The sequence below is a fragment of the Poromitra crassiceps genome, assembly GCF_964638095.1.
Source record: "Poromitra crassiceps genome assembly, chromosome: 7".
NCBI classification, from domain to species: Eukaryota; Metazoa; Chordata; class Actinopteri; order Beryciformes; family Melamphaidae; genus Poromitra; species Poromitra crassiceps.
In genome coordinates this window covers 60342547-60365640 of record NC_139628.1, presented here as the reverse complement: position 1 = coordinate 60365640, position 23094 = coordinate 60342547, and the positions used below count along the sequence as shown (strand labels likewise).

General features: G+C 46.7%; 1 protein-coding gene across 1 annotated transcript in view; it reads left to right on the top strand.

Annotated features, from left to right (window-relative positions):
• The window catches only part of arhgef40 (Rho guanine nucleotide exchange factor (GEF) 40), a gene marked incomplete at its 5' end in the record, with an annotated part of 54384 nt that overhangs the window by 5051 nt on the left and 26239 nt on the right, over nt 1-23094 (top strand). The window contains 11 exons of the mRNA XM_083640246.1: nt 1411-1504; nt 1707-1793; nt 4249-4365; nt 6165-6263; nt 12921-13072; nt 14395-14533; nt 15570-15689; nt 17395-17586; nt 18106-18306; nt 19769-20101; nt 22424-22800. Of these exons, the coding sequence (XP_083496372.1) occupies nt 1411-1504; nt 1707-1793; nt 4249-4365; nt 6165-6263; nt 12921-13072; nt 14395-14533; nt 15570-15689; nt 17395-17586; nt 18106-18306; nt 19769-20101; nt 22424-22800 (1911 nt within the window). The remainder of the gene's footprint in view (nt 1-1410; nt 1505-1706; nt 1794-4248; nt 4366-6164; nt 6264-12920; nt 13073-14394; nt 14534-15569; nt 15690-17394; nt 17587-18105; nt 18307-19768; nt 20102-22423; nt 22801-23094) is intronic.

Sequence of the window (23094 nt, the reverse complement as noted above, 5' to 3'; positions counted from 1 at the left end):
TTTCAGGCTAATGTCAGGAATTTGAGCACTGCTTCAGTATTTAAACCCTGAACATTTTCATCACAAAATTGTGATGAGCATGTTCTCTCTTGTGTGTCCTTTGCTGCCCATCACATCACTTAATGACAAAACTCAATTGTCTTCCCGTGTGCTGGGACAGGGTTAGGGTTGTGCTCGGACAGTAGGACAGTAGGACAGTAGCCTACTTTCCTTTTTGACATTACTGTGGTCCTATAGTCTGAGAGCACCATGCAGCCCTCATCTCCAAAACAGGTTTTAGTGTGTAAACTCCCTCAAGTGAATGAGAAACCTGTTCTGTTAAACATGCTTCATCATTTACATGTACAGTAACTTGATTTGACAGCTGACTTGACTTGACTTGTTTTTTTGTCTGTGTCTTTGTCAAGTTGGTGCAGTAGGCTACTTATGACAACGCAACAAGTGCAAGAAAGAAAGAAAGAAAGAAAGAAAGAAAGAAATAAAGAAAGAAAGAAAGAAAGAAAGAAAGAAAGAAAGAAAGAAAGAACACAATTTACCGTAGGATAATGGGAGCTTGCCAGGCCCGGCACAATTAAAATGATTAAATTCATATTTTATTTCTTCTACAACAGTTTTAGAAAGAAATAATAAATGTAAAGTTCACATTTATTCCTACAAATACTGGAGAGATGACCCAGTGTAACAGATGACCCCTCTGCCCCCTCCCTCCTCACCTCCACCCCCACCTCCACCCCTCTGTCCCCTCCCTCCTCACCTCCACCCCTCTGACCCCTCCCTCCTCACCTCCACCCCTCCCTCCTCACCTCCACCCCTCTGCCCCTCCCTCCTCACCTCCACCCCTCTGCCCCCTCCCTCCTCACCTCCACCCCTCTGTCCCCTCCCTCCTCACCTCCACCCCTCTGACCCCTCCCTCCTCACCTCCACCCCTCTGCCCCCTCCCTCCTCACCTCCACCCCTCTGTCCCCTCCCTCTCCTCACCTCCACCCCTCTGCCCCCTCCCTCCTCACCTCCACCCCTCTGTCCCCTCCCTCTCCTCACCTCAACCCCTCCCTCCTCACCTCCACCCCTCTGCCCCCTCCCTCCTCACCTCCACCCCTCTGCCCCCTCCCTCCTCACCTCCACCCCTCCCTCCTCACCTCCACCCCTCCCTCCTCACCTCCACCCCTCTGCCCCCTCCCTCCTCACCTCCACCCCTCTGCCCCCTCCCTCCTCACCTCCACCCCTCCCTCCTCACCTCCACCCCTCTGCCCCCTCCCTCCTCACCTCCACCCCTCCCTCCTCACCTCCACCCCTCCCTCCTCACCTCCACCCCTCCCTCCTCACCTCCACCCCTCTGCCCCCTCCCTCCTCACCTCCACCCCTCTGCCCCCTCCCTCCTCACCTCCACCCCTCTGCCCCCTCCCTCCTCAGGCCCGTGGCTAAAGAGAAAGGTCTGACGGTGGTAATGGACAGCAGGCGCGCTCCACCCTCCGCCCTCTGTCTCTCCGCACTTAAATTGTTCCAGGTGAAGCAGAAAAACCCTTTGCTCTGGTTGCTGTGCTTTAGTTTACCTGCAGATGTCACCAAGTAGCACAAGTAGCTTGCATGCTTTTACCACCTGTGTGTGTGTGTGTGTGTGTGTGTGTGTGTGTGTGTGTGTGTGTGTGTGTGTGTGTGTGTGTGTGTGTGTGTGTGTGTGTGTGTGTGTGTGTGTGTGTGCGTTCCAGGTGTTGGTTCCTGGTGGTCTGGGATCTGTTCTGGTTTTGCTGGAGGAGCAGCAGGAGACGCCTTCTCACACTCTGGATGGAGTGGAGGTGACCTCATACACAAACCATGTTTGCATTTGAAGTGTTACCTTATGGGACAACGCAAACATTTGATTAGTTCTGTTTAGTCGGATTTAATGAATTAATTTGCAAATACATGTTAAAACACAACATGTTAAAACACAAATACATGTTAAAACACAAGCTCACATGGGACTTGTTAAAGCAAGCTTGATCTAATAAGAAGTAGGAAAAAACAACATAAATTCAGTGTAAACTCTAAGTGTAAACTAAGAAAATACAAGTTCCCTGAAAATTCTTTGTTCATCATTTAATGAAGAGGGACATGTGTGCCGCTCAACAGGAAATAACATTTCATAAAAACATGAAAACGCTGAAATGTTTGTTTTTGCTGAGTTTGCTGAGTGTCAGATGCTCTGAGCTGAAGCACACCACACGTCCACATGCTGGTTGAATCTAAATAACCCTGATTTCCATATTTGGCAGATCTCTAAAGTTTGCAAATAACTCAGCTCATTGCTTTACAATCGATCGGCAGATTACATCCCAGGTTACATCCCAAATCCAGAATGACTTTAGTTTTCAGACACATGTAAAAGGGTTTTCTTGCCACATGGTTTCTATTATGGCCTTAAATAAAGTGGATCTCTAATCAGAAGGGCAAACTGCTTATCTTTATTAAAAGTGAGACGTCTTCATTTATAAACAAAGGAAATGGATGTTAGCAAATTGTTGAAACTTAGCCAAAATTGCCATGTTTTCCCTGTGTTTGTGTGCATAAACTCTAAGCCCATAGAGGTGTAAATGTGAACACTCATATTCAAATCCGTTTTATGAGTTGGCACGTGCAGCTTCCATATCGCAGGATAAATTAAGCCCATAGCCTAACATGAAAAACCTGAACATGCTACCTGGGATATGCCAATATTAGCATAATATTAGCAGTATAAGCTGGCAGTAATCATATTATGTATTGTTGGATTTGAACAACATGAAAAAGCTGGTTATTTATTGTTCCATGTAAACGCCATATGGATGATATTATGCATGTCCACTGCCTTCTGCCCAGTGCATGCTGGGATAAGCTCTCTTCAACAACTGAATGAAGTTGGAGCAGCTGTTTCTAGTCATATATTGAATCATATGTTTTATGTCTCGTTCCAAACACACACTTTATGTGAGAAGCTAACTCAAAAGAAGAAGAAACAAGAAAACTTGGTGAATGTTTTGAATGAATTATACAGTTTTAAGAAACGCTTTGCTCACTTCGTCAAAGTTGCGCCTGATTCTTGCACAAAGCGCGTTATTATCAACGTTCTTAATGATGCATTCACGTTTGCTAATGTTAAAGTACTCAGATAAGAGGTTACACGCTCAAGGTTAGCAGTCAAATAACTGCAACTGCCCTTGAATTACCACATACTGTTCACTCACACCTTATGTTTATCCCTCCTTTTATTTGTATCCCTCAGTAATTTAAAGCAGCTCCAGAGAACTTTTAATTGGTTATGAAACAGTCTATAAAAGTCTACTGATTCCTCACATCTGACCTACATCAGCACAGGAGACCATCAGCGAGGAGATGGGTGTTTCTAAATGCTTGTGATCAGGGTATCTCATAGCGTCCGTCACCTGTTAACGGTGAAACGGGTTCTAATTGTTCCGGCCGGTGAACAAATCAGTGACCAAGTGGGAGGAGCAGTGACCCAGTGGGAGGAGCAGGGACCCAGTGGGAGGAGCAGGGACCCAGTGGGAGGAGCAGGGACCCAGTGGGAGGAGCAGGGACCCAGTGGGTCCTCATTTAAAAGTTCACTGTTTCACAAACTTTTGTTAACCACAGACCTTATTTCAAGCATTTATCCAAGATCCCCATACAAAAATCCCATCGTCTTTTAGTCGTAGGAAGTTACTGGACGTGCTACATGGACTCATTCCTGTGGTCTTTTAGTCGTAGGAAGTTACTGGACGTGCTACATGGACTCATTCCTGTGGTCTTTTAGTCGTAGGAAGTTACTGGACGTGCTACATGGACTCATTCCTGTGGTCTTTTAGTCGTAGGAAGTTACTGGACGTGCTACATGGACTCATTCCTGTGGTCTTTTAGTCGTAGGAAGTTACTGGACGTGCTACATGGACTCATTCCTGTGGTCTTTTAGTCGTAGGAAGTTACTGGACGTGCTACATGGACTCATTCCTGTGGTCTTTTAGTCGTAGGAAGTTACTGGACGTGCTACATGGACTCATTCCTGTGGTCTTTTAGTCGTAGGAAGTTACTGGACGTGCTACATGGACTCATTCCTGTGGTCTTTTAGTCGTAGGAAGTTACTGGACGTGCTACATGGACTCATTCCTGTGGTCTTTTAGTCGTAGGAAGTTACTGGACGTGCTACATGGACTCATTCCTGTGGTACTCTAAAACAACTCACTCATTCCCTTTTCTCTGGCCTTTCTCATCCTACCTTTGTCCTCTCCTTGGCTGTAGGTCCACCTGGTGCGGGGGACAGTGGTCCTTCAGCAGTATGTAGACAAGCAACAGCTGCCCAAAGAGTTGGACGGAGACTTCAGCCACTCTCATCCAGACTGGCTGGCCTTCAGACTGGTGAGAGAAGACAGGAGAGACGAGTGACAGTAGTCGGGTTTCCATCCACCTGTTTTGATGCGAAATTTCAATTTGCGCATTAAAAAACGGAGTGGAAACGCTGCCTAATTGGCAAAAACCTCCAAATATCGCAAAAAAGGTTTCACGCTTGAGGGAGGCGGAAAAGTCGAGTGTATCAATAAAAGGAAAATGCGAAACGTGCGGTGGAAACAGTTTAAGCGATATTCCGTTGTCTCTCCATTCAAAAACAACACAGTTTGCCTTGATCACTGCAAAACATGACATGCGTGTGTAGCCTCCACACAACAGGGCTACACACGGTAAATCATGGTACGCGCAGCACAATACCTGCCGTGGTAAACAGAAGAAGACTGGGATATTAACTTTAAGGTGACTCACTTCTAGACTTAAATGAAATTGTATTCACTTACTATCTGCTCCGTGGATTACCATTTTACAATTTCGGAGCCAAAATTGTAACATAGTTGGTCCACAAACGTTGCTATTTTACAATTTCTTTGGAGATCGGGTTGGGATTATAACGTTAGTTTGCCGAGTCGCACCTGGTAATCCAGAAATGGCGTTATGGTACCTTTGTCTACTTGTAGATCATCAAGAAACTTTAAATGAATAACGTTAGATGTGTTTAACAGAGCTGTATATCAGGTCTAGCAGCTGATCAGCAGCTCAGACAGCCTCAAACACGAGGTGATTGACAGCTCTATAATTCGCAAAATAGCAGTGGATGGAAACGCGCATTGTTTCGCATTTTATTTTGCCGACTTTCTGAAATTATTATCTTTTTTTTTTTTTACATCCATCCCCATTTTTTTGTCCTTGCTGTTTTAGATAGTACAGCAGTGGTTCTCAAACTCAAACTCTCAAAATAAGAAATGGATTGAATTAGTGCCTCCTGAGCAGATTTAATTTATTGTCATGATTTATTCTGACATTTTCCCACCATGTACCCTTAGGCCCTAGCCCTAAACCCTAACCCTAAACCCTAAACCCTAGGCCCCAGGGATACACGTAACCCCTGGGGCCCACAGCAGTACAGGTTACAGTGCTAAAAACGTTTCTACTTTCCTGTCATTAGAATGACATGTCTGTTTTTAGGGGAATCTTGCAGAGGTGATCTTTTAACCCATTGATACCTGATGCAGCATTTGTGTGTGTATCCCTTTAAGACCGCGAACCGCGTAGACGCGGTTCGCGGTCTTAAAGGGATACACACACAAATGAGGGATATACACGCAAATGCTGCATCAGGTGAGTTAAGAGAGAGAGAGAGAGTGAGAGAGAGAGAGTTTAGTTTAGTACTGGCCTACTGACTGAAGGCAGAGACATCTCAAAAGTGACAGAGAGGCAAAGGGCAGAGGAGGAGGAGGAGGAGATATAACAAGAGTTTGATGGCGGTCGACTTGGGAAGGATGATGTCATGACGAAGAGGGTGTGGAGAGAAGAGTCCTGAAGGTTGTTTAGGATTGGCTAATAGCTTTTCCCCCACACACTTTATCTAAACAAATGTGACCTCTCCCATGGACTTTACTGGGTAGGAAGAAGGAAAAGGGAGAGAAGGGTTTGCATACAAAATCAGTGCCAACCTTAACGGGTACATTCCTTTGTGAATGACCTTCTTTGCAGTACAACAATACATACTCCTCATAGTAGCCTATTTTTAGATAATTTTTAAAGAGTTAACAAGTTTAACTTTTTTTATTTGATGTAGGGAACACTGGTAAATGCTATTCTCCAAATTATTTATTACTTCCCCTTCCCTTCCTTTTCCCCCCCTCCAGAGCCTGGAGAGTCTGACAGAGCGCTGTGAGAGCGCCCTCTTGCTCCTCGGAGAAGCACTGCAGTGTATGGATGCTGAGCCAATGCCAGACAATATCAAGGTACAGCAAGACGATCAGAGTGGGGCGGGCTTGACACGCTCTCTGCACTTCCTCAATCAGTTTATCAGACAAGTTCCTGGCTGCTGTTTGGAAAGTGATGGATAGCTCATCACAGTCACATAGACACGCCTCCACTGAGACATCACAGTCACATAGACACGCCTCCACTGAGACATCACAGTCACATAGACACGCCTCCACTGAGACATCACAGTCACATAGACACGCCTCCACTGAGACATCACAGTCACATAGACACGCCTCCACTGAGACAACACAGTCACATAGACACGCCTCCACTGAGACAACACAGTCACATAGACACACCTCCACTGAGACAACACAGTCACATAGACACGCCTCCACTGAGACAACACAGTCACATAGACACACCTCCACTGAGACAACACAGTCACATAGACACGCCTCCACTGAGACAACAGTCACATAGACACGCCTCCACTGAGACATCACAGTCACATAGACACGCCTCCACTGAGACATCACAGTCACATAGACACGCCTCCACTGAGACAACACAGTCACATAGACACGCCTCCACTGAGACAACACAGTCACATAGACACGCCTCCACTGAGACATCACAGTCACATAGACACGCCTCCACTGAGACATCACAGTCACATAGACACGCCTCCACTGAGACAACACAGTCACATAGACACGCCTCCACTGAGACAACACAGTCACATAGACACGCCTCCACTGAGACAACACAGTCACATAGACACGCCTCCACTGAGACAACACAGTCACATAGACACGCCTCCACTGAGACAACACAGTCACATAGACACGCCTCCACTGAGACATCACAGTCACATAGACACGCCTCCACTGAGACATCACAGTCACATAGACACGCCTCCACTGAGACAACAGTCACATAGACACGCCTCCACTGAGACAACACAGTCACATAGACACACCTCCACTGAGACAACACAGTCACATAGACACACCTCCACTGAGACAACACAGTCACATAGACACACCTCCACTGAGACAACAGTCACATAGACACGCCTCCACTGGGACAACACAGTCACATAGACACACCTCCACTGAGACAACACAGTCACATAGACACGCCTCCACTGAGACAACACAGTCACATAGACACGCCTCCACTGAGACATCACAGTCACATAGACACGCCTCCACTGAGACATCACAGTCACATAGACACGCCTCCACTGAGACAACACAGTCACATAGACACGCCTCCACTGAGACAACACAGTCACATAGACACGCCTCCACTGAGACATCACAGTCACATAGACACGCCTCCACTGAGACATCACAGTCACATAGACACGCCTCCACTGAGACAACAGTCACATAGACACGCCTCCACTGAGACAACACAGTCACATAGACACACCTCCACTGAGACAACACAGTCACATAGACACACCTCCACTGAGACAACACAGTCACATAGACACACCTCCACTGAGACAACAGTCACATAGACACGCCTCCACTGAGACATCACAGTCACATAGACACGCCTCCACTGAGACAACACAGTCACATAGACACGCCTCCACTGAGACAACACAGTCACATAGACACGCCTCCACTGGGACAACACAGTCACATAGACACACCTCCACTGAGACAACACAGTCACATAGACACGCCTCCACTGAGACAACACAGTCACATAGACACGCCTCCACTGAGACATCACAGTCACATAGACACGCCTCCACTGAGACATCACAGTCACATAGACACGCCTCCACTGAGACAACACAGTCACATAGACACGCCTCCACTGAGACATCACAGTCACATAGACACGCCTCCACTGAGACATCACAGTCACATAGACACGCCTCCACTGAGACAACAGTCACATAGACACGCCTCCACTGAGACAACACAGTCACATAGACACACCTCCACTGAGACAACACAGTCACATAGACACACCTCCACTGAGACAACACAGTCACATAGACACACCTCCACTGAGACAACAGTCACATAGACACGCCTCCACTGAGACATCACAGTCACATAGACACGCCTCCACTGAGACAACACAGTCACATAGACACGCCTCCACTGAGACAACACAGTCACATAGACACACCTCCACTGAGACAACACAGTCACATAGACACACCTCCACTGAGACAACACAGTCACATAGACACACCTCCACTGAGACAACAGTCACATAGACACGCCTCCACTGGGACAACACAGTCACATAGACACACCTCCACTGAGACAACACAGTCACATAGACACGCCTCCACTGAGACAACACAGTCACATAGACACACCTCCACTGAGACAACACAGTCACATAGACACGCCTCCACTGAGACAACACAGTCACATAGACACACCTCCACTGAGACAACACAGTCACATAGACACGCCTCCACTGAGACAACACAGTCACATAGACACACCTCCACTGAGACAACACAGTCACATAGACACGCCTCCACTGAGACAACAGTCACATAGACACGCCTCCACTGAGACAACACAGTCACATAGACACACCTCCACTGAGACAACAGTCACATAGACACGCCTCCACTGAGACAACACAGTCACATAGACACGCCTCCACTGAGACAACAGTCACATAGACACGCCTCCACTGAGGCAACACAGTCACATAGACACGCCTCCACTGAGACAACACAGTCACATAGACACGCCTCCACTGAGACAACACAGTCACATAGACACACCTCCACTGAGACATCACAGTCACATAGACACGCCTCCACTGAGACAACACAGTCACATAGACACGCCTCCACTGAGACAACACGGTCACATAGACACACCTCCACTGAGACAACACAGTCACATAGACACGCCTCCACTGAGACAACACAGTCACATAGACACGCCTCCACTGAGACAACACAGTCACATAGACACGCCTCCACTGAGACAACACAGTCACACAGACACGCCTCCACTGAGACAACACAGTCACATAGACACACCTCCACTGAGACAACACAGTCACATAGACACGCCTCCACTGAGACAACACGGTCACATAGACACGCCTCCACTGAGACAACACAGTCACATAGACACGCCTCCACTGAGACAACACAGTCACATAGACACGCCTCCACTGAGACAACACAGTCACATAGACACGCCTCCACTGAGACAACACATTCACATAGACACGCCTCCACTGAGACAACACAGTCACATAGACACGCCTCCACTGAGACAACACAGTCACATAGACACGCCTCCACTGAGACAACAGTCACATAGACACGCCTCCACTGAGACAACACAGTCACATAGACACACCTCCACTGAGACAACAGTCACATAGACACGCCTCCACTGAGACAACACAGTCACATAGACACGCCTCCACTGAGACAACACAGTCACATAGACACACCTCCACTGGGACAACACAGTCACATAGACACACCTCCACTGAGACAACACAGTCACATAGACACACCTCCACTGAGACAACACAGTCACATAGACACACCTCCACTGAGACAACACAGTCACATAGACACGCCTCCACTGAGACAACACAGTCACATAGACACGCCTCCACTGAGACATCACAGTCACATAGACACGCCTCCACTGAGACAACACAGTCACATAGACACACCTCCACTGGGACAACACAGTCACATAGACACGCCTCCACTGAGACAACACAGTCACATAGACACACCTCTACTGAGACAACACAGTCACATAGACACGCCTCCACTGAGACAACAGTCACATAGACACGCCTCCACTGAGGCAACACAGTCACATAGACACGCCTCCACTGAGACAACACAGTCACATAGACACGCCTCCACTGAGACAACACAGTCACATAGACACGCCTCCACTGAGACAACACAGTCACATAGACACACCTCCACTGAGACAACACAGTCACATATACACGCCTCCACTGAGACATCACAGTCACATAGACACGCCTCCACTGAGACAACACAGTCACATAGACACGCCTCCACTGAGACAACACAGTCACATAGACACGCCTCCACTGAGACAACACAGTCACATAGACACACCTCCACTGAGACAACAGTCACATAGACACGCCTCCACTGAGACAACACAGTCACATAGACACACCTCCACTGAGACAACAGTCACATAGACACGCCTCCACTGAGACAACACAGTCACATAGACACGCCTCCACTGAGACAACACAGTCACATAGACACGCCTCCACTGATACAACACAGTCACATAGACACGCCTCCACTGAGACAACAGTCACATAGACACGCCTCCACTGAGACAACACAGTCACATAGACACGCCTCCACTGAGAGAACATCACAGTCACATAGACACGCCTCCACTGAGACAACACAGTCACATAGACACGCCTCCACTGAGACAACACAGTCACATAGACACGCCTCCACTGAGACAACACGGTCACATAGACACACCTCCACTGAGACAACACAGTCACATAGACACACCTCCACTGAGACATCACAGTCACATAGACACGCCTCCACTGAGACAACACAGTCACATAGACACGCCTCCACTGAGACAACACAGTCACATAGACACGCCTCCACTGAGACAACACAGTCACATAGACACGCCTCCACTGAGACAACACAGTCACATAGACACACCTCCACTGAGACAACACAGTCACATAGACACGCCTCCACTGAGACAACACAGTCACATAGACACACCTCCACTGAGACAACACAGTCACATAGACACACCTCCACTGAGACATCACAGTCACATAGACACGCCTCCACTGAGACAACACAGTCACATAGACACGCCTCCACTGAGACAACACAGTCACATAGACACGCCTCCACTGAGACAACACAGTCACATAGACACGCCTCCACTGAGACAACACAGTCACATAGACACGCCTCCACTGAGACAACACAGTCACATAGACACGCCTCCACTGAGACAACACAGTCACATAGACACGCCTCCACTGAGACAACACAGTCACATAGACACGCCTCCACTGAGACAACACAGTCACATAGACACTCCTCCACTGAGACAACACAGTCACATAGACACGCCTCCACTGAGACAACACAGTCACATAGACACGCCTCCACTGAGCCATCACAGTCACATAGACACGCCTCCACTGAGACAACACAGTCACATAGACACGCCTCCACTGAGCCATCACAGTCACATAGACACGCCTCCACTGAGACAACACAGTCACATAGACACGCCTCCACTGCAAAAAGTGCACAAACCTGTTGTTATCTTTGATCTAGACATATCAAGCTTATTATAGGATTTTTCTTTTTGTGTGTGAAATCATCTTCTCTTTGATATATATATATTTCAGGATAATGTAACTTGTTTCAGAATGTGCTTGGAGAAAGTTTCTTGTTTCAAGATTTCCTTCATCGTTTTTATAATAATATCTTGAAAGAAGTAATTCTGGCATGTGTCACGCAAAATGTACTTACTCCAGTAATATTATGGCCAGTGCAGTGGGCTATAGGCCTATCACAAAATAAGTTTGATAGGTCTGGAAACAAGATAACAAAATCTGTGGACAGCTTGTAATTTCTTTACAGTGCGTTTGTACTTTATTGACAGTGACCGAGCGATAGTGGGCCATGGTGGTCAGAGACAAGTTAATACTTGTCTTTGTCTTTGAAAAGGTTGTGTGTTTAAGGTTGTGCAATCAGTCACGACACATGGCCTTTCATTTTCCCAGCTGATTCAACCAGACTGCAGCCACTGAGATATAACTGTTATCTCTATGACAACGGAGCTGTTGAGACATGATTCACAGAATTCTCACAATCTGCTTCCCATTCGTTCTCGTCAGCCTTGTCACCATCTGATGCGTCCTCGCTCCTCAGTTTCCTCTGGTTTTGGAATGCGTCGACATGTCGATGTTGCGTCAGACGTGTCATGGAGGACACAGGGCGCACAGATGGAGGAGGACCATGTGAGCATGTGTTGAAATGGAAAGGCTGACCCACTCCTCTGAGTGGAATGTTCTGAGCTTCTCAGAGGACAGCAGTGTTATGGTGATGAGCTCTTTCATTCCTATCAACCACCAAGTTTCCCAAAGCACAGTAATCATCTTCTCCAGCAGAAGAACCCACAAAGTGTACCGCATGCAGGGATCACGCTTTTTTGTAGGTTTACCCAGAAGTCCCTGCACTTCCTGGTTCCTACATGTAAAGTCAATAGGATTTGTGTATGGGGATTTTGGTTAAATGCCTGAAATAACGTCTGTGGTTAACAACATTTTATAAAACTGTGAACTTTGTGCTCAGTAAGATAATCTTCACAAATTATGCGTTTTCTGAAAATCACATAAAAATGCATTTACTGTCAATCATAAAAGTGGTCATCGTTTGTGAAGATGATCTTGTCTTGCTGAACACAAAGTTTGCTGTTTCATAAACTGTTGTTAACCACAGACCTTAAGTAGTTCAAGCATTTAACCAAAATCCCCATACGAAAATCCCATTGGCTTTTACACGTAGGAACCGGAAGTGCTAACATCCAGGTCTTCCGGAAAGCGGTTACTCTATATTATGATTATTATTATTATTATTATATTATGATTGTGTTGCTCTTCAGGCTGTTCCTCTAAGCATCGACAAACACAGACAACTCATGACGAGCGTCCTGGCCGACCAGCGGCTGACTGAGCTGCAGCAGAGGGGCGGGGCCTGGCTCGCAGGACTGACCAATAGCACGTCTGGGTTGGCACAGAAGTCTCCGGACTGCAGGTAATAATCTAATATTTGTATACCACGTAAAAAAATAACCTTCCTAGAATTTTCTTTTAATATACTATGCTTTTGTATGAATTTCTTTCCAAAGCTACTTTAAAGAATCTAAATATGTATATGTAAATATATCTATATCTATCTATCTATCTATCTATCTATCTATCTATCTATCTATCTATCTATCTATATATATATATATATATATATATATGTATGTGATGGTTTTTGATTGAATGCCTTTTTTGCTCACTGCATAATCCCATCTGTGTCATTTCATAGTTCTTATGTTTTTACTATTATTCTAAAATGTGGAGAATAGTGACAATAAAGAAAGATGTGATGTGGCCAAAGTTTGACTGGCAGTGTAAATTCCATCTAGAGTGGGAAACAAACAAACAGTAATAATAGCTGAGAGAGTTTTTTCGAATATTAATGAGTTTGTGTGGATATATTTTGGCTTATCGTAGGCTTTCCTAATCATGTTAATACTACCAAAATCTGTTTGAGATTTCTGGGCCTCGCCAAGTCGGCCTATTTTGAATATGGAAAAGACATCATGACATCCAAACAATTTTAATTGGAAAAATTTAAATACCCAGACATGCAGATACTCTCTCTCACTCTCTCTCTCTCACACACACACACACACATGCACACACACACACACACACACACGCACACGCACGCACGCACACACACACACACACACGCGCACGCACGCACGCACGCACGCACACACACACACACACACACACACACACACACACACACACACACACACACACACACACACACACACACACAAACAAACCACCATACAAAAGCAGCTTGTTGGTGTGAAGGCTTCAGTGTTTCAGCTCGTAACCCCGCCTCGGCCTTCCCAGCTCTCCCTTCTTTAAAAAGATTCTTCAGCTCCGGGAATTCCTATTTTTTTAAGATCAATTATAGGTTAAAAATACTCGTCATTCATGTTGAAAACAGACTTGTTTGTTTTTGTCCAGCTGGAGAGCTGGAATATAAACTGAGTGGGGGACAAGACGATATGACTTGCATGCACTCCTTCCTGCTTGACAGTAGTGATGCTCTCTGATGCAGCATTTGCGTGTATATCCCTCATTTGTGTGCGTATCCCTTTAAGACGGTGAACCGCGTTTTCGCACTCTTAAAGGGATACACACACAAATGCTGCATCAGGTATCAATGGGTTAAGCTGCTTTTATTTTCCATAATTACATAATTTCTTCCTGCAGGCAAGAGCTCCCTGTAATGCAGTGTACTCCATCATTGCCTGTTAACCTTGTGACCGTTGTCGCCTGCAGGGCGGCGCTAGCTGCCACCTCTAAGCTGTATGACAGCGTGGACGACGCTCTCCATCGCCTCGTCCAAGTGTCCAACCAGAGAGGTCGTGACCTGGAGGCTCTGGGACGACTAGCGGGGCTGGTGGGCAGACTGGAGAAGGTAAGGGAGGAAGGGGAGTGTGACTTCATATTCAGATATCATACTGGTCTCAGAATCACAATGGCTTTATTCTCTTGTCTTGTTAGTGCAAGTTATACAGTACTACTAAAGTACAGTATAGTATATATATTATAATATAATACAGTTATATCATTTTTTAAGATTTTCTTTTTATTACTACAGTGGAGTTAAAGCAGCTACGAGCAAAATTTTCGATTGTTATTAAACAGTCTAAATTTAATATCGATGCATCACATCTTACCTCTATTAGTAGACGAGACCAACGCAGAGTAGTCTCGCTTGAACCCCGAGTGGAATCGGCCAGTGTTGTCTTGACGATTAGTCCGTCTGCGGCCGGGGCAGATCAGGAAGTGAAATGAAACGGTTTGCGGCAGCCACTTCGGCCATAACCACAAAATAACAAAATTACTTCCAAACAAACTGTTAGAATATAACGAGAGATGTTCGCGAGAGTAGCAAGCCCCTGCATGGCGTTCTCCGTGTTTATGGTATGTTGCTAGGCAGAGCGAAACGGTTGGAGGCAGGCAGCTGCCGTAAACCGTTTCGTTTCACTTCCGGGTTTATCCGGCCCGCCGGTAGACAGATAGAGAGAGAGAGCCCCCTGGTGACGGTTAGTAGACAGACACAGACTCTATAATCATCAAGAGAGCAATCTCCGATTCACACGGCTTTGGTCTCAGCTTAGTAGCTGAGACCAAAGCCGTGTGAATGGGAGATTGCTCTCTTGATGATAGGTAAGTAAGTATTAATTATACTGTTTAATAACAATCGAAAATCTTGCTCGTAGCTGCTTTAATATCACACTATGTACTGATATCATGAGACGTGGAGTAAACGATGACCATCTTCTGTCTCTCACCCTTCTGCTCATTCATTGTTCTTCCCCCCTCTCATCCCCTTTGTCTCTCTGTCTCTCTGTCTCTGTCTCTCTCTCTGTCTGTCTGTCTCTCTCTTTCTCTCTGTCTCTCTCTCTCTGTCTCTCTCTCTCTCTGTCTGTCTCTCTCTCTCTCTCCAGTGTGATAAGGAGATCGAGCAGGTCCACGCTCAGCTGGACGACTATAAGGATCCTCCTCTCTCCCTCAGCAGACTGTCTCTCAAACAGCAGAAGTTCAAGACGTTCAGAGAGACAGCCAATGTGAGGACTAGATATGATTTGTGTTGTGCAGTATTTATTTATTTACAGTGCATTTTGAGTTATCTTCTTCTTCTTGGAATACACTCTTTCACTTGTATTGGCTCACCATTAGGGGGAAGTTCTTGAAATGTAACAAGGGGATTTGTTGACGGGCGTTTCCCCTGGCTAAATGACCAACCTTACTCTCTGCTCTGCAAGACACTAATGTTTTGCTACACATTTTACTCTGAATTACTTATTGTAAGTTAATAACCCAAAGTTTTTCAAATGTAAACAGTATTAAAAATCCACCTTTAAAATTTAAATACTTTAACACTGTTAACACGTTAACTGCCAGCGACGTATGCATACGTCAAAAAAAATCCAGCGCTTCACTGCCAAGGACGTATGGATACGTCAAAAAAATCGTTTTTTTTTTTTTGACGGTGGGGCGTTGATCAATCCCTTTTACGTCTCCTATACAATTATTGGAGGTATTGAATGTGTATAATCTATTTTACCGACCCACTAAGTGTTGACAGTGCTCCCCCAGACGAGCGAAATCAAAGAAAAAGGGAGCAAGCCATTCAAGGAAATGGCGAGGCGATTTTACAGTATTACATTCTCATGAAAATGGTTGGGGGAAAACGCTCTCGTTTTCGCGCTGATTGCTGGCGATGCGGGATTGCAAATTTACATAATACATTACAGGTGGAACACACTTTGAAACACGCAGCATAAATATGACCAGAATCGCAAAAGCTTCTCTCAACCAAAACTCCCAAGAAGCGAGCGAGTCCATGCCGACTTCCTCAAACAGCAGCCTGCAGACAGGCACAGGACAGCAGCAAAAGCACTGAGACTGGGGCCGCTGCAGCCAAGAAGAGGGAGGAGTTGAAGCAACTCTGCCTCTCGCTCTCTCCCTCTCTCTCTCTCTCTCTCTCTCGCTCTCTCTCTCTCCCTCCCTCCCTCTCTCTCTCTCTCTCTCTCTCTCTCCCTCTCCCCCTCTCACTAGGATTAAACCTAGTGCGTCTCCCTCCCGAGAGGGAGGGAGAGAGAGAGAGAGGGAGGGAGAGCGAGAGGGAGGGAGAGAGAGAGAGAGAGAGAGAGAGAGGGAGGGAGAGCGAGGGGAAGGGAGAGAGAGAGAGAGAGAGAGAGAGCGAGAGGGGGAGGGAGAGAGAGAGAGAGAGAGAGCCAAAAATGAATGGTTAAAGTGACAGTTCTATCGAATTTCACAAAAAGCCGTTTATCTCTGAATATTTCTTCTGATGCTAAAACCATGCTGTATTCAACTGCTAATGCTTACATAACTACTAACTCTACAAACTAACTCTTTTAGACGGAGAAAGTACACATTCTATTAGTACTTTTGAGATATTGTATGTTCACAAACTCCAAGCAGAAAATAATCCTCGGCGCTTGTAAAATGAGCCACAATCCTCAAAAAACGGCTTGGCAGAAGCTACCTACAGCAAGAAAAAAACGGCTGGCAGTCAATGTGTTAAAATAGCAGTTATTGATGATGTGATGTATCTTGCATTCTGGGCATATTTTGTTGCATATTGAGTATTTTTCTTATTCCTGTCGATAACCGGCCAAATGTAGGCAAGGTGGTAATGCTGTGATACTCATAGTTGATATATCACAGTTGTGATTTCCTATTCCAGTTACAATTTCAACTTCATCATAATTTCAACTTCAACTTCAATCATCTTGCATCCTTTAGGACCTCCACAGCGAGACTCTGTCAGTGCTGAGTGATCTGGAGGGCTGGTGTGAGCTGGACTGGTCCGGCCTGGGCGCGGTGCAGATCAGACTCCCCCCGGTCAGGGAGAAGCTCCGAGACATGTCCCACTGCCTGTCGGACTGCTGGACCACCCTGGACAACACACAGAGACTGCTGTCCACGCTGACCGAGGTAACGCACAGGAATGCAAAGAATGTATACACACAGCACACGCTACCGGTCAAACGTTTGGACACACCTGAGTGAATGACATGTTTTTCACATCTTAATGCAATTGTGATCTATATGCTTGAACTGTGGCTCTTAGAGAAATATGAATAGTGAAGTTGATGCCTGTGTGTGTATAGTTTTGATGTGTTTAATACTTTTTTGATCAATGCATAATTGCATTTGTGTTATTTCATAGATTTGATCAGATGTTGTCTTTACTGTTCTTCTAAATGTAGAAATAAAATAAAAATAAAGGAAATATTATGGTCTGTCAACAATGAGAATAATCGTTAGTGGCAGCCGTAGTGTCCAAACATGTGACTGGTAGTATAGGTACGCAGGGCCGCCGCACCCTATACCTATATAAATGGCCAGCAGCGGCCCTGTAGGTACGACATATTACTGCAGGCACACAAACCTTCCCCAGGGCAACCATCATATATTTGTTCCTCCCTTCCCCTCTCCCTCTCTCCTGCACAGGCCACCCAGTGGTGCGATGCCGTCTCCACATCCTCCTCCTCTCCCCCCTCCTCTTCCTCCCCCTCTCCTCTCACCTCCCTCCCCCCCATCCCCCCGTCCCGCTTCCAGGACGCCCGCTCGCTGGCCATGGAGCTGGGTGGCGGCTCGCTGCTGGACCTCTGGACTCACACAGTGGAGCGCTACCAGCGGACCGTGGCGCAGGTCTGACTTATTATACTTTTGTATTGTTTCCATTAGTTTTTCTTTTTTTAATTTTAAGTTTTTATTGTTTAAAAATGTTTAGTTTTAGTTATATATTTTGTATTAGTTTGAGACTCAAACTAACTTTGTCAGGGGCAAGTTAGAAACACAACACTTTGTGAAGGCATTTGACTCAGTCATGTAAACATCCTAGTCTCAATAAACATATTGACTCAGTCATGTAAACATCCTAGTCTCAATAAACATATTGACTCAGTCATGTAAACATTCTAGTCTCAATAAACATATGGACTCAGTCATGTAAACATCCTAGTTTCAATAAACATATTGACTCAGTCATGTAAACACCATGGTCTCAATAAACATATTGACTCAGTCATGTAAACATCCTAGTCTCAATAAACATATTGACTCAGTCATGTAAACATCCTAGTCTCAATAAACATATTGACTCAGTCATGTAAACATCCTAGTCTCAATAAACATATTGACTCAGTCATGTAAACACCATGGTCTCAATAAACATATTGACTCAGTCATGTAAACATCCTAGTCTCAATAAACATATTGACTCAGTCATGTAAACATCCTAGTCTCAATAAACATATTGACTCAGTCATGTAAACATCCTAGTCTCAATAAACATATTGACTCAGTCATGTAAACATCCTAGTCTCAATAAACATATTGACTCAGTCATGTAAACATCCTAGTCTCAATAAACATATTGACTGAGTCATGTAAACATCCTAGTCTCAATAAACATATTGACTCAGTCATGTAAACATCCTAGTTTCAATAAACATATTGACTCAGTCATGTAAACACCATGGTCTCAATAAACATATTGACTCAGTCATGTAAACATCCTAGTCTCAATAAACATATTGACTCAGTCATGTAAACATCCTAGTCTCAATAAACATATTGACTCAGTCATGTAAACATCCTAGTCTCAATAAACATATTGACTCAGTCATGTAAACACCATGGTCTCAATAAACATATTGACTCAGTCATGTAAACATCCTAGTCTCAATAAACATATTGACTCAGTCATGTAAACATCCTAGTCTCAATAAACATATTGACTCAGTCATGTAAACATCCTAGTCTCAATAAACATATTGACTCAGTCATGTAAACATCCTAGTCTCAATAAACATATTGACTCAGTCATGTAAACATCCTAGTCTCAATAAACATAGCCTATCCACCAATGCCTCCTCATGCTTGTTGTGTTGACGAATTTGACCAAATTGATTGACTAAAACTAAAGACAATATCGTGTAAATTTTCTATGTTTATTATTTTAGCCAGTTAGTTTTGTAAGTATGTACACAATATCGTTTCAGTTAGTTTTTCTTTTTTCTTTTTTTCTCACATAAATAAAATGTTTTTTCCATACCCAGTTAAAATTAGTTTCATCTTACTTAATCACTGTAAAATAACCTTGGCACAGGTCAAACCGCGGTTCCTCCAGGCCGACCGGGGCCAGAACCAGAACCAGGGCCAAGGGAAGACCAAGACCCCCTCGGCCAGCAGCCTGTGGGACCTGATGGGGCCGGAGGGTGATGGGGACTGGGGGCTGGGAGCCGGGGGAGCTGACGGGGCACTGCAGGCCTGGGGCTCCCTGGCATCTCTGTTCAGACCACAGACCTGCTCCACACTGAAGATAGGAGAAGACCGAGGGAACAGGAAGGAGGGGGCGGGGCCAGGGAGCGGAGGAGGAGGCACAGGCAGCACTGGAGGAGGGAAGTTCTTACACAACCTACTGAATCCTGCCAAGAAGACTGTGAGTTTTTATCTTTTATTTGCTACTGTATATTCTACACTATTCAATTCTATTCTATTCTACACTATTCTATTCTATTCTATTCTATTCTATTACCTTGAGTGTGTAACTCTGTGTGTGTCCAACCTTTACTAAATGTAACCCTTACCAAAAGAAATAATCACACAATATTTTCAATACATCGTTCAATAGAGTGTTGCAGGAATGAGTCCTCATGTGTGACATGTGGACAAACGTCACCTGGCATGAGGGTGACTGGATGATGACAGAATTAAACATTTTGGGTGAACTGTCCCTTTAAGGCAGGTTTAATTCTAAAATCCAAACCTCACCTCCATCATATCAGCATATGTGTGTATGTATGTATGTATGTATATATATATATATATATATATATATATATATATATATATATATATATATATATATGACATTGACAGACTGTCATCCCATTTTTATGAAAAGTCGTTTAAATTCGCTAATCTGTAGACTGCCCAGAGCTACTGTCCGTTTATATATGTCTCCCTCACCCTGCAGGCCTCTGAGGCCCCCTATAGTCTATTTATACCTGTCTCCCTCACCCTGCAGGCCTCTGAGGCCCCCTACTGTCTGTTTATACCTGTCTCCCTCACCCTGCAGGCCTCTGACTCCCCCTACTGTCTGTTTATACATGTCTCCCTCACCCTGCAGGCCTCTGACTCCCCCTACTGTCTGTTTATACCTGTCTCCCTCACCCTGCAGGCCTCTGAGCCCCCCTACTGTCTGTTTATACGTGTCTCCCTCACCCTGCAGGCCTCTGACTCCCCCTACTGTCTGTTTATACCTGTCTCCCTCACCCTGCAGGCCTCTGACTCCCCCTACTGTCTGTTTATACATGTCTCCCTCACCCTGCAGGCCTCTGACTCCCCCTACTGTCTGTTTATACCTGTCTCCCTCACCCTGCAGGCCTCTGACTCCCCCTACTGTCTGTTTATACATGTCTCCCTCACCCTGCAGGCCTCTGACTCCCCCTACTGTCTGTTTATACCTGTCTCCCTCACCCTGCAGGCCTCTGACTCCCCCTACTGTCTGTTTATACGTGTCTCCCTCACCCTGCAGGCCTCTGACTCCCCCTACTGTCTGTTTATACCTGTCTCCCTCACCCTGCAGGCCTCTGACTCCCCCTACTGTCTGTTTATACCTGTCTCCCTCACCCTGCAGGCCTCTGACTCCCCCTACTGTCTGTTTATACGTGTCTCCCTCACCCTGCAGGCCTCTGACTCCCCCTACTGTCTGTTTATATATGTCTCCCTCACCCTGCAGGCCTCTGAAGCCCCCTACTGTCTGTTTATACCTGTCTCCCTCACCCTGCAGGCCTCTGAGGCCCCCTACTGTCTGTTTATACATGTCTCCCTCACCCTGCAGGCCTCTGAGGCCCCCTACTGTCTGTTTATACGTGTCTCCCTCACCCTGCAGGCCTCTGAGGCCCCCTACTGTCTGTTTATACGTGTCTCCCTCACCCTGCAGGCCTCTGAGGCCCCCTACTGTCTGTTTATACCTGTCTCCCTCACCCTGCAGGCCTCTGAGGCCCCCTACTGTCTGTTTATACGTGTCTCCCTCACCCTGCAGGCATCTGACTCCCCCTACTGTCTGTTTATACATGTCTCCCTCACCCTGCAGGCCTCTGAGGCCCCCTACTGTCTGTTTATACATGTCTCCCTCACCCTGCAGGCCTCTGAGGCCCCCTACTGTCTGTTTATACCTGTCTCCCTCACCCTGCAGGCCTCTGAGGCTCCCTACTGTCTGTTTATACATGTCTCCCTCATCCTGCAGGCCTCTGAGCCCCCCTACTGTCTGTTTATACATGTCTCCCTCATCCTGCAGGCCTCTGAGCCCCCCTACTGTCTGTTTATACGTGTCTCCCTCACCCTGCAGGCCTCTGACTCCCCCTACTGTCTGTTTATACCTGTCTCCCTCACCCTGCAGGCCTCTGAGGCCCCCTACTGTCTGTTTATACATGTCTCCCTCACCCTGCAGGCCTCTGAGCCCCCCTACTGTCTGTTTATACGTGTCTCCCTCACCCTGCAGGCCTCTGAGGCCCCCTACTGTCTGTTTATACATGTCTCCCTCACCCTGCAGGCCTCTGAGGCCCCCTACTGTCCGTTTATACGTGTCTCCCTCACCCTGCAGGCCTCTGAGGCCCCCTACTGTCCGTTTATACGTGTCTCCCTCACCCTGCAGGCCTCTGAGGCCCCCTACTGTCTGTTTATACATGTCTCCCTCACCCTGCAGGCCTCTGACTCCCCCTACTGTCTGTTTATACGTGTCTCCCTCACCCTGCAGGCCTCTGAGGCCCCGCTCCCTCCCAAGCCCCCCAGGAGGCGCCACCCGAGCTTCGACCTGCAGGCGCTCCTGGCCCCCCGCAGAGGCACGGCCACCCCCAAACCCGTGGAGACGCCCACGGGCGCAGCAGCCACCCGCAGCTCCCCGCTGTCCTGGCTGGGCCGCCGGGCGCTGGCTGACCCGGTCATCACAGCCAGCATGGCCGCCTGCGTGCCTGGGTGGAGCGGACCCGGGGCAGGAGGGGGGGTGCTGATCCGAGGTGTGGAGGTCAGCAGCAAGGAGGTGGTGGACCACACAGGCTCCCCCCGGCAACATGTGCTGCTGGGCCGCACAGAGAGGGAGACGGGCGGAGAGAGGACGGGTGCGACCGCACAGAGGTGTGGTGGCTGGCTTCTTCTTTGCTTTCTCTTGTATGAAACAGAGAGAGAGAGAGACACAGAGAGAGGGGGAGAGAGAGACACAGAGAGAGAGAGAGAGAGACAGAGAGGGGGGGGGGACACAGAGAGAGAGAGAGAGACACACAGAGAGAGAGAGAGAGAGAGAGATACACAGAGAGAGAGACACAGAGAGAGAAAGAGAGACACAGAGAGAGAGAGAGACAGAGAGGGGGGGGGGACACAGAGAGAGAGAGAGAGACACAGAGAGAGAGAGAGAGAGAGAGAGACACAGAG